The sequence below is a fragment of the Schistocerca nitens genome, chromosome 1 (assembly GCF_023898315.1).
Source record: "Schistocerca nitens isolate TAMUIC-IGC-003100 chromosome 1, iqSchNite1.1, whole genome shotgun sequence".
In the NCBI taxonomy this organism is placed as follows: Eukaryota; Metazoa; Arthropoda; class Insecta; order Orthoptera; family Acrididae; genus Schistocerca; species Schistocerca nitens.
The window spans coordinates 539,328,826-539,343,814 of NC_064614.1; the positions used below are offsets into that span (position 1 = coordinate 539,328,826).

At 40.5% G+C, this 14,989-nt stretch overlaps 1 protein-coding gene across 3 annotated transcripts in view; it reads right to left on the bottom strand.

Annotated features, from left to right (window-relative positions):
- The window catches only part of LOC126253703 (mannose-6-phosphate isomerase), a 129,187-nt gene that overhangs the window by 84,691 nt on the left and 29,507 nt on the right, over positions 1-14,989 (bottom strand). For 2 of the 3 annotated variants that reach the window (XM_049955242.1, XM_049955233.1), the window contains exon 2: positions 13,233-13,560. In XM_049955242.1, coding sequence (XP_049811199.1) covers positions 13,233-13,550 — 318 coding nt within the window. In that variant the 5' untranslated portion in view covers positions 13,551-13,560. The remainder of the gene's footprint in view (positions 1-13,232; positions 13,561-14,989) is intronic. The other variant, XM_049955247.1, reaches the window with a different exon arrangement.

The following is a 14,989-nucleotide window of genomic DNA, read 5'->3' on the forward strand; positions in this document are numbered from 1 at the left end:
AAAGCAAAAGATAGTAATACTAGCTTTACAGGAGACACGTTTTACAGATGAAGAAACATCAGATTATGGCAACTATCGCATCTTTAAGAGCAAGACGGATAAACGAATCGGAAGAGGAGCCCCCCATCTCGGGATGGCGTTTATCATACACAAGAGCGTGCTCAGCTCCATCAAGGAAGTTACTCCCGTAAATAATAGGATAATGACGATGCGCTTACAATGTGCCAACAAAACATACACAATGGTTAATGTTCATGCTCCCACAAACGGAGACAACAAGAAAAACCCCATAGAAACAGAAAAGTTCTGGGAAAATTTGGAGAATATAATGGCCAGGATTCCAAAAGATGATACAAAAGTTCTACTCGTCGATTTTAATGCCCAAATGGGTAGAGAGAAAATCCACCAAAAAACTGTAGGCAAATATCCTGCACATAAATTTACCAATAAAAATGGTACAAGGCTCGTCGAACTATGTAAGCAGAATAACCTGAAGATAATGTCAACATCTCTAAGAAAATGTCCAAGAAAACAAAAGACATGGAGATCTCCTATACAACAAATTGGCGAGTTTCAAATAGATCATGTGGCGATTTCATACCCAATACAAAAAGAAATTTACGACGTCCAAGTACGCAGAGGAGCAAACATTGATTCAGACCATTACCTAACTAGAATTAAAATCAAGTTTACAGCACGAAGAAGTCATCAGAAGAAAACAGAAATACAGAAATATAACACCAAGAAGATTAAAGAATCTACAGTAAAAGAAGAATGGGAGAAGGAAAAGGCAAACACATGGGAAGAATTTCATTCTAAAATCACGTGAATAGCTAAGGAAACTATTCCCTTGAAAAAGATATTCAAACACCCTTGGTGGGATTCGGACTGTGAAAATGCATTGGAAAGGAGAAAAAAGGCATTTCAAGAATATAACAGTAAAAAATCACAAGAAAGTCTACATTTATTTAACGAGGTTAGAAAACAGGTTTCAAAATCTATTAGGCAAGCAAAAAGGAAGTACACAAAGGCACAACTGGATGCCATAGAAGAAAATTTCCAAAAATATAATACAAGAGACTTCTACAGAACTTTCGCAGATAAAATACGAGGATATATCCCTCAAAATTTATGTTTCAGAAAACCAGATGGTAAATTAGCCCTAACAAACCAGGAAAACTGTCAAGTATTGGCTCAATATTTTTCTAACCTACTAAATTGCCCAGAACCTAGTTTAAGGTTTCCCCAAAGAAATCTGTGCCAACGCTCAACCGGATTCATTACCACCAACACAGGAAGAAATCAAGTGCCACATTAAAAACTTAAAAAATAATAGAACATCTGGCGAAGATGGCATTGTTGCAGAGCTATTAAAAAACCTAGGACCAAAGACGTTGCAAGAGCTCACAAAAATAATAACAAAAATATGGGAAACAGAAAAATTACCAGAGGAGTGGAAATGTGCCCTTATTCACCCGTTACATAAAAAAGGAGACAGAACAAATGTCAATAACTACAGGGGAATCTCACTTTTACAAGTCACCTACAAAATTCTCTCAACATGCCTGCTGAAAAGAACACAAGAGCAGCTGGAATGCCAAATTGGTGATTATCAAGCAGGCTTCCGCCCCGGTCGCTCATGCATAGAACAAATATTTAATTTAAAGACAATATTAAAACACAAAGCAATTAGAAATGCCCCCATAATTTGTACATTTGTAGATTTTAGGAAAGCCTATGACTCAATTGACCGGCAATCTTTGTTTAACATTTTAGAGGAACTTGGACTTGACTCCAAAACACTAAGGCTTATCAAAGAATCACTGACAGACACTGTATCTAAAGTTAAATTCAGGGGAGAAATCTCTGAACCTTTTCTCATAAAAACTGGAGTACGTCAAGGTGACGGGCTATCTCCACTTTTGTTTAATATAGTCCTGGATAAAGTCATTAAGGATTGGGAAAAAGAATTAAAAAATCAATCCTACTGGAAACCAATCCATCTTGGTAGAACCAAAGACAACGTGGAGATATCTTGTTTAGCATTCGCGGACGACTTGGCCATACTTGCAGATGATGAAGAAATCGCCACCAAACAAATAGAGATCCTTAAGGAATGCGCGGATAAAGTAGGTTTACAAATTTCGTTTCAAAAGACAGAATTTTTCTGTACAAAATTCCATATACACAGTTTGAACACAAAATATGGAAAAATAAATAGAGTAAAACATTTTAAATACCTAGGTGAAATTTTGGAGCCAACCGGAGGAGAGAAAGTTGCACAGAAGATCAGACAACAGAAAATGAAGAGAGCATATGGCATAACACATGAAATATACAATAAAAAATGCATCTCCTCGAACACAAAAATCAGACACTACTGCGCAGTAATTAAGCCAGCAGCACTATATGCTAGTGAAACACTCACACTCCACACAAAATGTGATTTAGAAAAAATACTAAAAGAAGAACGAAAAATTATGAGAAAGATTTTAGGTCCAAAATTAACAGAAGAAGGATACCGGATACAATCAAGAAGAACCACAGAAACTATATCAAACCTGGCAGCAGACATAAGAAGGCGAAGATTAAAATTTTATGGACATGTCACTAGACTTCCCCCCACAGTTAGTATTTATAACTGAATGGTGGTCATTTTGCAAATACATGTACTGAATTCAGTAGTGGTCAGTTGACTAAATGCTTAAATAGCATGCAGAGTAGTGCTTGTATTCTTTAGTAGGTGAACTTTCAGAATGAGAGGCTGTTAAAGTATTTGTGCAGCTAGAGCAATGCATGCCCTAGAACAGCATGTGTTGGACTTAATAAGTTTCTGGTAGTCGCAAATTAAACACTCAGAAATAGTTTGGGATTTAGAATAATTTTGAGGGAGTGAGTTCTGGACATTAAATTCTGTTGGGACTCAAGAGATTTTCACGTGGCTTTCAGCAATTGTTTTTCCTTGATCACATGAAGTTTTAAAATCGTTGGGGGAGACGAAGAGATGAATACACTAAGCAGATTCAGAAGGATGTAGGTTGCAGTAGGTACTGGGAGATGAAGAAGCTTGCACAGGATAGAGTAGCATGGAGAGCTGCATCAAACCAGTCTCAGGACTGAAGACCACAACAACAACAACAACAACAACAACAACATGAAGTTTATTGTTATTTAAACAGTTTTAGGTAGCTGTGAACTAATATTACACTGCTTTTATTATTTCTAATTGTGTGACAACCTTATTAGTTATATCAACAAAAACAATAAATTTTGGAACATATGATTTAATTGGATAGATAAAAAAAATCTACTCACCAGACAGCGGCAGGAGAACATACATATAAAAGTATTAAAGTTTGCAAGCTTTTGGAGCCAGTGGATCCTCCTTCTGACAGAAGGGTTGAAAGGGAAGGAACAGAGGTGAAGGAAAAGGACTGGTGTGGTTTATGAAAAAGAGTAGTATTTGGAAAAGTTGCCCAGAAACCCGTGTCAGGGGAGACCTGCAGGACAGGATGAGAAGGAAATTTCCTTCTCATCACGTGAGAATGAGTTTAAAGCCACTGAGGCTAATTAATAATTATTTTTGAGAGAGAGTAATGCGTTCAAGAATATAACTTTATTTTTGCATGTCGTTGAACACAAGTACAATACCATAGACCAGATATATAAAAAAAGATCACATAACGGTAGAACAAAACCAAAGAATAAAGACACTGTAAATAACATTCTTCACAGAATAAACGCCAAAGTCCACTGTGCAATTTCGTTGTGTCACCAGGCGGTTCCTACACACCCTCCCTTTGTACAGCACAGCTCCGGGCACATAAGGATACTTGTATTTTATAATTCTGCCTGCCCTAGAGTGCTTCTCTGAGAACTGCGGGCCTTCTGGTGTGGTTTCCTGCTTCTGGCTTGGCGTGTTGCTCTCTGCGGGCAACACCTCTTCGTCATATTGTGTAGGCAACGGTTCTTCACTGGTGTCTTGATTTTCTCCGTCACAGGGCGGCCACATGTGCGCTGGTTTAACTCTCTCAAGGGAAACTGTTTGTCACTTCCCGTCATGATTTATCTGCAGCGTATTTTCATCTCTCGCGAGTATTTTATACAGCTCAGTATATGGCGGCTGAAGAGGTGTTCGTACAGCATCTGTCCTCAGCCACACATAAGGGCAATCGCTAACCTGCTTGTGAACGAACGGCGTGTTGCTGCCATTTCGAGAACCAGATGTAGGTGGTAGATGTGCCATGTGGTTGCAGACTCGTTGTAAGACATAAGGCATGTCGCCCGCTGTCGCTTCCGTCGGTTCAACGAAAAATTCTGCCGGCAGCCTGAGGTTCTCTCCATAAACCAGTTCAGCCATGGATGCACCTAGGTCTGATTTGCAGGCAGTTCGGAGACCTAGCAGCACCACTGGCAACACTGAAGTCAAGCTGTCCTTATGGCACATCAATGCTGTCTTTAATGTCCTGTGCCACCGCTCAACCACGCTATTGCTCACTGGGTGATAGGCGGTGGTGCGGTGATGGCGGGATCCACAGAGCTTGGCTAATTGTTGGAACAAAGTGAATTCAAATTGTCGTCCTTGATCGGCTGTCACGTATAGTGGACATCCAAAACGGGAGATCCAAGAAGCCAAAAATACTCAAGCTACCATCTCTGCTGAAATGTCCAATATTGGAGAAGCTTCTGCCCATCTTGTATACCAGTCCACCGACGTCAACAAATACTTGTAGCCTTCCGACGGTGGCAGTGGGCCCACAATGTTGAAATGAATTTGGGAGAACCTATTTGTTACTGGGGGAAAATCTCCAACTGATTTATGTACATGCCATCCAATCTTGTTTCTTTGGCACAGCATGCATGTTGTTACCCAACCACGGCAATCCTTCCTTATACTTGGCCAGACAACATGTTGCGTGAGTAGTTTGATAGTTGTTCTGCTACCTGGACGACTGAGTCCGTGAAAGCTGTCGAAAACCACTTTCCGTAGTTGCCTTGGAAAGAAAGGCCTGGGTTTGTTCATAGCTATGTCGCACCATTTCTTCACATTCATGCCTGCTGGCTGGATTAATTTTAACTGAAGTCCGGTTCTTACATCCTGTAAGTACTGTTGGAGATGTGCGTCATTAGCTTCTGCAGTGGCTAATTTATTGTAGTCTATGGTTTGTGAAATAACCGAGACCCGCAACAGGAAATCGGTGACTATGTTTTCAACTCCCTTGATATGCTTGATATCTGTAGTAGATTGACTGATGTATTCTAAGTGGTGAAACTGACGTGGAGAACAGTTATCCTGTGACTTACTGAAAGAAAAGGTTATTGGTTTATGGTCAGTGTATACAGTAAATGCCCTTGCCTCTACATAGGGCGAAAGTACCAGATAGCTTCACATATCGCTAATAGTTCTCTGTCATATGTGCTCCCTTTTCTTTGTGGGTCTGTAAGTTTTTGTGAGGAAAAAACCCAAAGGCTGCCATTTGTCATTTACTTTCTGATGCAGTGCGGCTCCCAATACGTCTTGGCCGGCATCTACTACTATTGACAGAGGTGCTTTTGGTACCGGATGAGTAATGAGTACTGCTTTTCATTAGTCGGCCTTTATGTGTTGAAATGCTCTCTCCACGTCCGAGTTCCATTGCAACGCTCATTTTCCATTTGCATTTTTACCTGCGAGAGCGTCTGTCAAGGGCACTTGTCGTAGTGCAGCTCGCGGCAAATGCTGTCTATAGAAATTTACCGAACCTAAAACTCTTCTGAGTTGATGGTAAGTCTCGGGGCAGTTCATGTTGTCGATTATTGCTACCTTGTCCTCTCACGGGTGTATGACCTCCGCCGAAACTTCATATCCTAGAAACGTAACTTGCCTTTTCACAGTTCGCGTTTTGCTTTGTTGACTATTATTCCGTAGTGGTTTATGTGGTAGAACACTGCAGACAGTTGCTTCTCGTGTGCTTCTGCCGTTGTCGATGAGATTAATATGTCATCAAGATAAGCAAAGCATCCTTTCAACCCGCGCAGCACTTTATCAATAAATCATTGCCGTGTTTGAGCTGCGTTTTTTGACCCGAAAGGCATTCGGACATATTCGAATAAACCGAAAGGTGTTGTAATAGTTTTTTTCAGTATGTCTTCTTCTGCCACCAGTATCTGGTGATAAGCTTTTTTACACTCAATAATGCTTAGATCGTTGGCCCAGGTAATTGATTTGTGAAATCGTGAATACTAGTCACTGGGTAATGACCTGGTATAGTACGTGTGTTTAACTTCCTGTAATCGCCACATGGTCTCCACGGCTCATCTTTTTCCTTTACCAAATGTATGGGTGATGCCCACGAGCTGTCTGATCTACGATTGACACCTGATGCCAGTAATGCCTCGAATCATGCTTTTCCTGCTAACCTGCGCGGCTGATGATGTATTGGCTGACTGGGCATGATGTAAATGCGGTATACAGTTTTGTGAGTTACTGCGGATTTTTCTGCAACCATGTTATCACTTGCGCCATGTGACACCGCATCACAGTTATGCTTGCCAGCACGGTAAGTGCCACGTTCCGTGATGCCACCTATTGTCTCTTGATTTCGTTTAATCTGTGCATTAGCAAGATCTACGGTAATGTGCATGTCATAAAGAAAGTCTGCACCCAATATCACCTCTGACACCTCTGCCATAATGCAGGTCCACTGACAGCTTTGTGAGAAACCTAAAGCGACTTCAATTTTACATGTGCCATGAGCAGCAATGGGCGATTTATTTGCTGTGGTTAATTGCATCAATGGGGTGTCATCTGTTCCTTGATGGTCAGTAAAGGGGAGCACAGTCACATCAGATCCTGAGTCTATTAGGTAGCAACAGTTAGACTTGACATCTCTGACGGAGCTGTTTGGAGGTGGTAAGAAAATTACTGAAGTTACTCACCCGTCCGTAGCTTGCGTCAATCTCACCTCGTTGATGCAGGCACTTTTCTGTGCTATGGCGGCCCGCTGTGCCTACTGCTGGCCGCTGCTCACGTTTGAGTACACACATGGCTGTGAACACTTTGTTGCTCTATCCTCAAAGTGTTGATGGTATCAACATACCCGTCCTTGTTGAATTATACCGTTGGCCTTGCTGTTTTCATTCTGTAGCAATTGTGAGACCTGTTGCTCCAATAATGTCGTCTGTCATGTTAGTTCTTGCATTATTTTGTTGACGTCCGTATGCTGAGTCTTCTTTATTGCTGCTATCACTTCTTACGCTTCTTCCCCGTTAAATATTGCCATGCAGGCCATCTGTGGATTGCCTACGGTTGCATGGACTTTGCTATCTCCAAGAGGTTCTGCATGTTGTCTTTTTCATGAGTTACTAGTGTGGCTTTTACCATGCTTGATAATTGATCTAGCCAGATGTGTTTGAGCATCACATCTGACAATTCTTCTGCGTTGACGATACCGCGTAAATGCTCCCAAAATTCCAACGGTGTCCTGTCACCTATAGCTTCTTCTTTAAGCACCTGCTGCATGTGTTGATTTAACGGCTTATGCATTCCAGTGAGTAATACATTTTTCAATGCCACGTATGGTCATTCTGCTGGAGTTCGGAGTATAACATTTTCTGCTGCAGTTGCTGCTCTAGCATCCAGCGCATTCACCATTATCGCAAACTTCGTCTGCTCATCGTGGATCTTGCTTTGGGCAAACGTGAGCTCAATCACTGCAAACCATAGCTGTAGTCTGTCCGGCAGGAACTGCGGTGTTCAAATATTTACGTGCTGCATATTTTTCTGTCAGGCTGCTGGTTTGTACGGCCGCACACGTGTTTGACATTGGAGTAATAGGCCTCTCAAATACTAACTTCAGTGCTTCAGGTTCTCTTGTTTGTACATCATAATTTTCTTCTAGTTGAGTGTTTGCAGTGACCACTAAAGCAACGGAGGCTGATTAATAATTATTTTTGAGAGAGAGTAATGTATTCAAGAATATAACTTTATTTTTGCATGATGTTGAACACAGGAACAATTCCAAAGACCAGATATATAAAAAAAGATCGCATGCTCTAGAACAAAACCAAAGAATAAACACATTGTAAATAACATTCTTCACAGAATAAATGCCAAAGCCCACTTTGTGATTTCGTTGTGTTACCAGGCGGTTCCTACAAGGTCAACCAGATGGGAAGGGAAGGAAATTTCCTATCATCCTCTCCAGTAGGTCTCCCGACTGGGGTTCTCGGCAACTTTTCCATACTCCCCCTTTTCCTAAACCTCATCAGTCTTCTCCCCCTCTTTTCTTTCCCATTCAAACTTTCTGCCAAAAGAACAAGCCACTGGCTCTGAAAGTTTTAATATGTTTATATGTGTGTTCTCCTGCCGCCACTCTGTGAGTAGATTTTTACCCATCCAATTAAATTAATTTGTAAGTTAGGTATTTGTCACAAAAGTATTGGTGATAAATGAACTTAAGTTTTTGTTGTTACTGTTAATGATATTTCATGATGATCTACATCTACATCCATACTCTGCAAGCCACCTGACGGTGTGTGGCGGAGGGTACCCTGAGTACCTCAGTCGGTTCTCCCTTCTATTCCAGTCTCGTATTGTTCGTGGAAAGAAGGATTGTCGGTATGCTTCTGTGTGGGCTCTAATCTCTCTAATTTTATCCTCATGGTCTCTTCGCGAGATATACGTAGGAGGGAGCAATATACTGCTTGACTCCTCGGTGAAGGTATGTTCTCGAAACTTTAACAAAAGCCCATACCGAGCTACTGAGCGTCTCTCCTGCAGAGTCTTCCACTGGAGTTTATCTATCATCTCCGTAACACTTTCGTGATTACTAAATGATCCTGTAACGAAGCGCGCTGCTCTCCGTTGGATCTTCTCTATCTCTTCTATGAACCCTATCTGGTACGGATCCCACACTGCTGAGCAGTATTCAAGCAGTGGGCGAACAAGCGTACTGTAACCTACTTCCTTTGTTTTCGGATTGCATTTCCTTAGGATTCTTCCAATGAATCTCAGTCTGGCATCTGCTTTACCGACGATCAACTTTATATGATCACTCCTAATGCGTACTCCCAGATAATTTATGGAATTAACTGCTTCCAGTTGCTGACCTACTATTTTGTAGCTAAATGATAAGGGATCTATCTTTCTATGTATTTGCAGCACATTACACTTGTCTACATTGAGATTCAATTGCCATTCCCTGCACCATGCGTCAATTCGCTGCAGATCCTCCTGCATTTCAGTACAATTTTCCATTGTTACAACCTCTCGATACACCACAGCATCATCAGCAAAAAGCCTCAGTGAACTTCCTATGTCATCCACCAGGTCATTTATGTATATTGTGAATAGCAACGGTCCTATGACACTCCCCTGCGGCACACCTGAAATCACTCTTACTTCGGAAGACTTCTCTCCATTGAGAATGACAGGCTGCATTCTGTTATCTAGGAACTCCTCAATCCAATCACACAATTGGTCTGATAGTCCATATGCTCTTACTTTGTTCGTTAAACGACTGTGGGGAACTGTATCGAACGCCTTGCGGAAGTCAAGAAACACGGCATCTACCTGTGAACCCATGTCTATGGCCCTCTGCGTCTCGTGGACGAATAGCACGATCGCATGATGGATTTTATTAAGATTTAGCTGACAAACTTTTAAGATTTTGCTTCTGTTTTCCATCAATTAATGCACGGCTATATGAATTTATTTTGCATATGCTATTGTGTGTAAATGCTTTGCTTGCACTATGTAACTACATTTTGCACTGCTGGTTTAACTACTGTTCCAACAGATTTATCCATTTTCCTTATATAAGTCCATCACTCATGTATTTATGTCAATATATATGGTATAAACAATTACTTTGAACTATAAGAATTTGGTTTATACCACATTACCATCCTACACGATTTCAGTTGACTATTTGTTCCTTATTTTAATTCTTTATTTATTATATATTTTCATTTTAAAATTTAAATTTGTTACGATTTGGGCTTTAAGGTGACAGTGTATGGCCACCCCCTACTGACTTCAGCAATCCATGCTAGTTTGAGGTTGCACATTGGCCTCGCCATCTACTGGCTGTAGTTGCAAGTTAGTCTTGCCCCCGATAAAGCCCGTCCTGTCATACAGTGACCAAATCCTGTTAAAAAGTTTGTTGTTCTGGTAAGGATTTCTGCATCACAATACATTTCCTCTATATGAAAAAACTGATGCTACTCAGTAAATCCCAAGTGTTGAAACAAAAATATCTATATCCACATCTATACTCTGTAAACCACTGTGAGGCGCATGGCAGAAGTTACGGCCCGCTGTACCAGTTATAAGGGTTTCTTCCTGTTCCATTCACATGTGGAGCGCAGGAAGAATGATTATTTGAGGACCTCTGTGTGTGTGTGTGTGTGTGTGTGTGTGTGTGTGTGTGTGTGTGTGTGTGTGTGTGTGTGTGCGCGCGCGCGCGTGCGCGCGCTCGTGCACACACACAGTAATTCTTCTAATCTTATCCTCACGATCCCTATGAGAATGATATGTTGGGGGTTGTAGTATATTCCTAGAGTAAACATTTAAAGCTGGTTCCTGAAACCTTTGATAATAGACTTTCTCAGGACAGTTTACATCTATCTTCAACAGTCTTCCAGTTCAGTTCCTTCAGTATCTCTATGACACTCTCCCACAAATTATAGAAATGTGTGACAATTCATACTGCCCTTCTCTGTATACATCCAGTACCTCCTGTTAGTCCTATCTGGTATGGGTCCCACACGCTTTAGCAATATATTGGGATGGGTTGCATGTGTGATTTAGCCATGACTGAACCTATGTGATCATTCCTTTTCATATTCCCACATAGTGTTACACCCAGGTATCTGTATGAGTTGGCTGATTCCAACAGTGAGTCATTCATATTAGAGTCGTTTTGTGAGGTGCAAAATTTTACATTTCTGAACATTTAGAGCAAGTTGCCAATCTCCACATTGTGTCGATATCTTATCAAAATCTGAGTGAATATTTATGCAGCTTTTTTCAAATAGTACTTCATTAAGATAACTGCATCATCTGCAAAAAGTCTGAGCTTACTATTAATATTGTCAGCAAGGTCGTTAATATACAACAGGAATAGCAAGGGTCCCAACACAGTTCCCTGGGGCAGACATGAGTTACTTCTACAACTGACGATGATTCTACATCCAAGATAACATGTTGTGCCCTCCCTACCAAAAAGTCCTCAATCCAGTCGCAAATTTCACTTGATACCCCAGTAAATCGTGCTTTTGACAATAAGCGTAGGTGCAGTATTGAGTCAAATGCTTTTCGGAAATCAAGGAATACTGCATGTACGTGGTTGCCTTGATAAAAAGCTTTTAGTATGTCATGTAAGAAAAGTGCAAGTTGGGTTTCACATTATTGATGTTTCCGGAATCCACACTGGTTGGCATTGAGGTGGTCATTCTGTTCGATGTACCCCACTATGTTTGAGCTCAGAATATGTTTTTAAGATTCTCAAACAAATCAATGTCAGGACAATTGGACAGTAGTTTTGTGGGTCACTTCCACATCATTCCTGTAGACGAGTGCAACCAGTGCTTTTTTTTCCCCACAAACTGGGCATGATTTTTTCTTCAAGACATCTATGATAGATTATAGCTAGAAGGCAGACTAACTCAGCCAAAACTGCAATATAGAATCTGACAGGGATTCCATTGGGCCCTGCAGCTTTGTTCAATTTTAATGATTTTCAGCTGTTTCTAAACACCAGAGATATTACTACTTATTTCATTCATCTTTTCTGTGGTATGAGGATTAAGGTGGGGCATTTTTCCTGGGTATTACTTTGCAAAGGAACATTTGAAAATGGATAAGCATTTCAACTTTTGCTTTGCTACCCTCAATTTCAATTCCTGTCTCATTTGCTAGGGACTGGCCACTAATGTTGGTGCCACTAATGGCCTTTACATATGGCCAGAATTTTTCTGGGTTCTGTGAAAGATCACTCGACAATATTCTGCTACAGTAGTCACTGAAGGCATCATGCATTGCTCTCTCGACAACCAAACATGCTTCATTCAGCATCTCTCTATCTACAGCCCTACACTTTATTTTACATGTATTATGCAGTAAACACTGTTTCTTTAGAAGTTCCCTTATAGTGAATGTATACTATGGAAGTTTCCTCCCATTATGAACTGTTCTGTTCAATACGAGGGGGGGACCCAAAAGTAACCGGAATCGTAATGCTGCACCATCATGTACTTGTAGTAGCAGGTTGTGCCGCCAGACAGTAAACCAACAATTATATTTGGAGGTTATGAAACGGCTTCGCAGAAGTTTGTCGCGAAAACGTCTGGCTTTGTGGGATTCTGGCATGTGGTTCCTGCATCACGACAACACTCCTGCGCACACGGCTCTCAGCGTTCGCCAGTTTTTGGCCTCAACGAAGACTACTACATTGACCCACACGCCCTATTCGCCGGATTTAGCACCCTCGGACTTCTTCCTATTCCCGAGGATGAAAAGAGACTTGAGAGGGAAGCGTTTTGCGGCTGTGGAAGACGTAAAACGCAATGTCATGAAAGTGCTAGCAGGTATCAAAGAGGACGAATTTAAAAGGTGCTTCGAACACTGTAATGAACGTTTGGACAAGTGTATTAATGCTAATGGAGAGTACTTCGAAGGAGATTAAGGTTGTATTTGAAAACAATAAAGTATATGCTTTCTAGAAAGAAATTCTGGTTATTTTTGGGTCCCCCTCATACAGTCTGGGGTGATGTTGAGCTGAGCATGCATAAACTACAGATAAACACATTCGTCTAAGCAAAAGATCCATGCTGTTAATAGATGTCAAGTTTCAATGAAACTCTCAGAATACAAAGTCTTGTACAGCTTCTATGGTACACATCCACTCTTTCCATTATTTCTTTTGAATTATTTCTATTTAACTACTGCTAGTGTGGTACAGTTACAATATTATATGAGTGCTTCCGAGAATTCATTTTTGTTCTCTTTGTAAAATTGTGCTACACGAAAGTAAGTGGGACAGACAAATATAAAAAAAGTGTAATGGTTACACAGCTGCAAATATTAACTTACGTAATCAAACAATTGCTGTTCCATATTTTTCTCATTTGGTATGTGTATTTGCACGAGGACATTTTGGGTAGAATATTACAATCCTCAGCATGTTTTATGTTGGCATTATTAAGCATATAATTTTATATGGTCCAGAAAAAGAATTCAAATGCATTACCTTGGTGGGATGAGCCTGAATAGACAAGGCTTTGTTGATTGACAATACTTTAAAAAGAAATGGCAACTGAATACCAAATGATGATACTACTTTTCTACCTAGTGCCTGTGAATTGCCTTCGATCCAGTCCAATAATTTTTCACCAGTACTTTTCACAATAGATGGGCCATTGGGATGAGTTCCCATCCAAAGTTCAGCGTATGGCCTGTTTTCATCTATTATCAGTTCTGGTTCTGCACATTTTAGAAGAGATGCCACTTTGCTGTTGAGCCCAAATTTTCCCCAGTCATACTGCTGATATGCACACTTCAATTCCATGGCTGTTATTCTGTAAATTAAAGAATACCAATTTAATTATCATCTTACAACACAAATTACACACACTCTTTCAAATAATGCACTGTGCACATAAAAAGCGTTAAACCACAGTGTATCTTTCCACCCTCAGAAGACAATGAGCATTAGTGGTCCAACTTTTTACCAACTATGAACTTGTATAACACAGTAGTTCAAATGCCCACTTTCCCAAAACTTTAATGGGCATAAACTACAGTAATAATAGGCACCTAAGTAACTTTTCCACCTGGCCAAAAACAGCTAAATATTCATGTTCTAACATTTCAATACTTTTATGACACTTATAGTGTAATATAATCATATAGTGTGTTTGTTTCTTTTTCTCATATGTGTTAAAGGGAATTCTGACACTGTAGTGTCATCACTTTCACTTGAGGCAAGACATTTCCACTGCAGGTCAACATGATATTTTACCAGATGGCCAACAACAGCAAGAACTGTCAATATCTCCTACATTATGGGAAAAAAAAAAAAAAAAAAAAACGATCAATTCACAGTAATCAAAAGCTGTGCCATAGCATAGCAGAAGTTTAGTGTTTATGTCTGTCAAAAGTTACAGTTTATGAACATATTGTAGTGATGCTGGTTAGTGAGGGCAGCAAATATCTACAATGAAAAGATGAATAAACCATACTTCCGATGAATTATTCACAATGTATTATTTTGAAGCTGAGTGTTCATATTTTCTATAATAAATTTATTTGACAAAACTGAAATTATTATACTGAAATCAAATAAGTAATGTTGTAACTGCAACAGGAACGGTCGCGGGGTTGCTGCTAACGAAAACGTGGCAGGACCGAACGGGAGCAGCCTTCAAACAAACAAGACGGTCGAACGGGAATGGAAGGACAAGCATGACGACGGACAACCAAGCCAGACACAAAGCTCAACAACAAAGAATTAAGCAATGGGGTCTCAAGAGATAACCTCACAGAATCAAAACAACGTCCATTCGTAAACGGGAAGTAAGCACATGCATTTTAAACAAGATATCTGTAAGTGACTCAACATGAATATCAGACTGCCTAGCTGAGTGAGAGGCAGCCACCTAAATACACGACAGGGTATGTCGGTATTGGCTGCTGGGAACAAGTGCTCCACAGTGGCGCCCTCACGTTAAGAGTCGGGGCCAGGAGCATGTGCAGCCACAGCATATGATGTGACTGCTGCAGAGACCTCTAGTGGTCATTGAGTCTCATGCCGTCTGGCGCGTATTCGAAAACCGCGGCATTCGGTACCAGAAGTAACAAAAGCAAAAGGAATTTGCATTAGGTTTGGGATGGGGTTGTTCCATGTACAGAATTATTTTCTATCACCTGAGGAGGCGTTTTAACATTGTTTCTATGTTTTTAAATTCATTCACTAACAGTGTTAATTTCATTACTCTTCTTTTATGT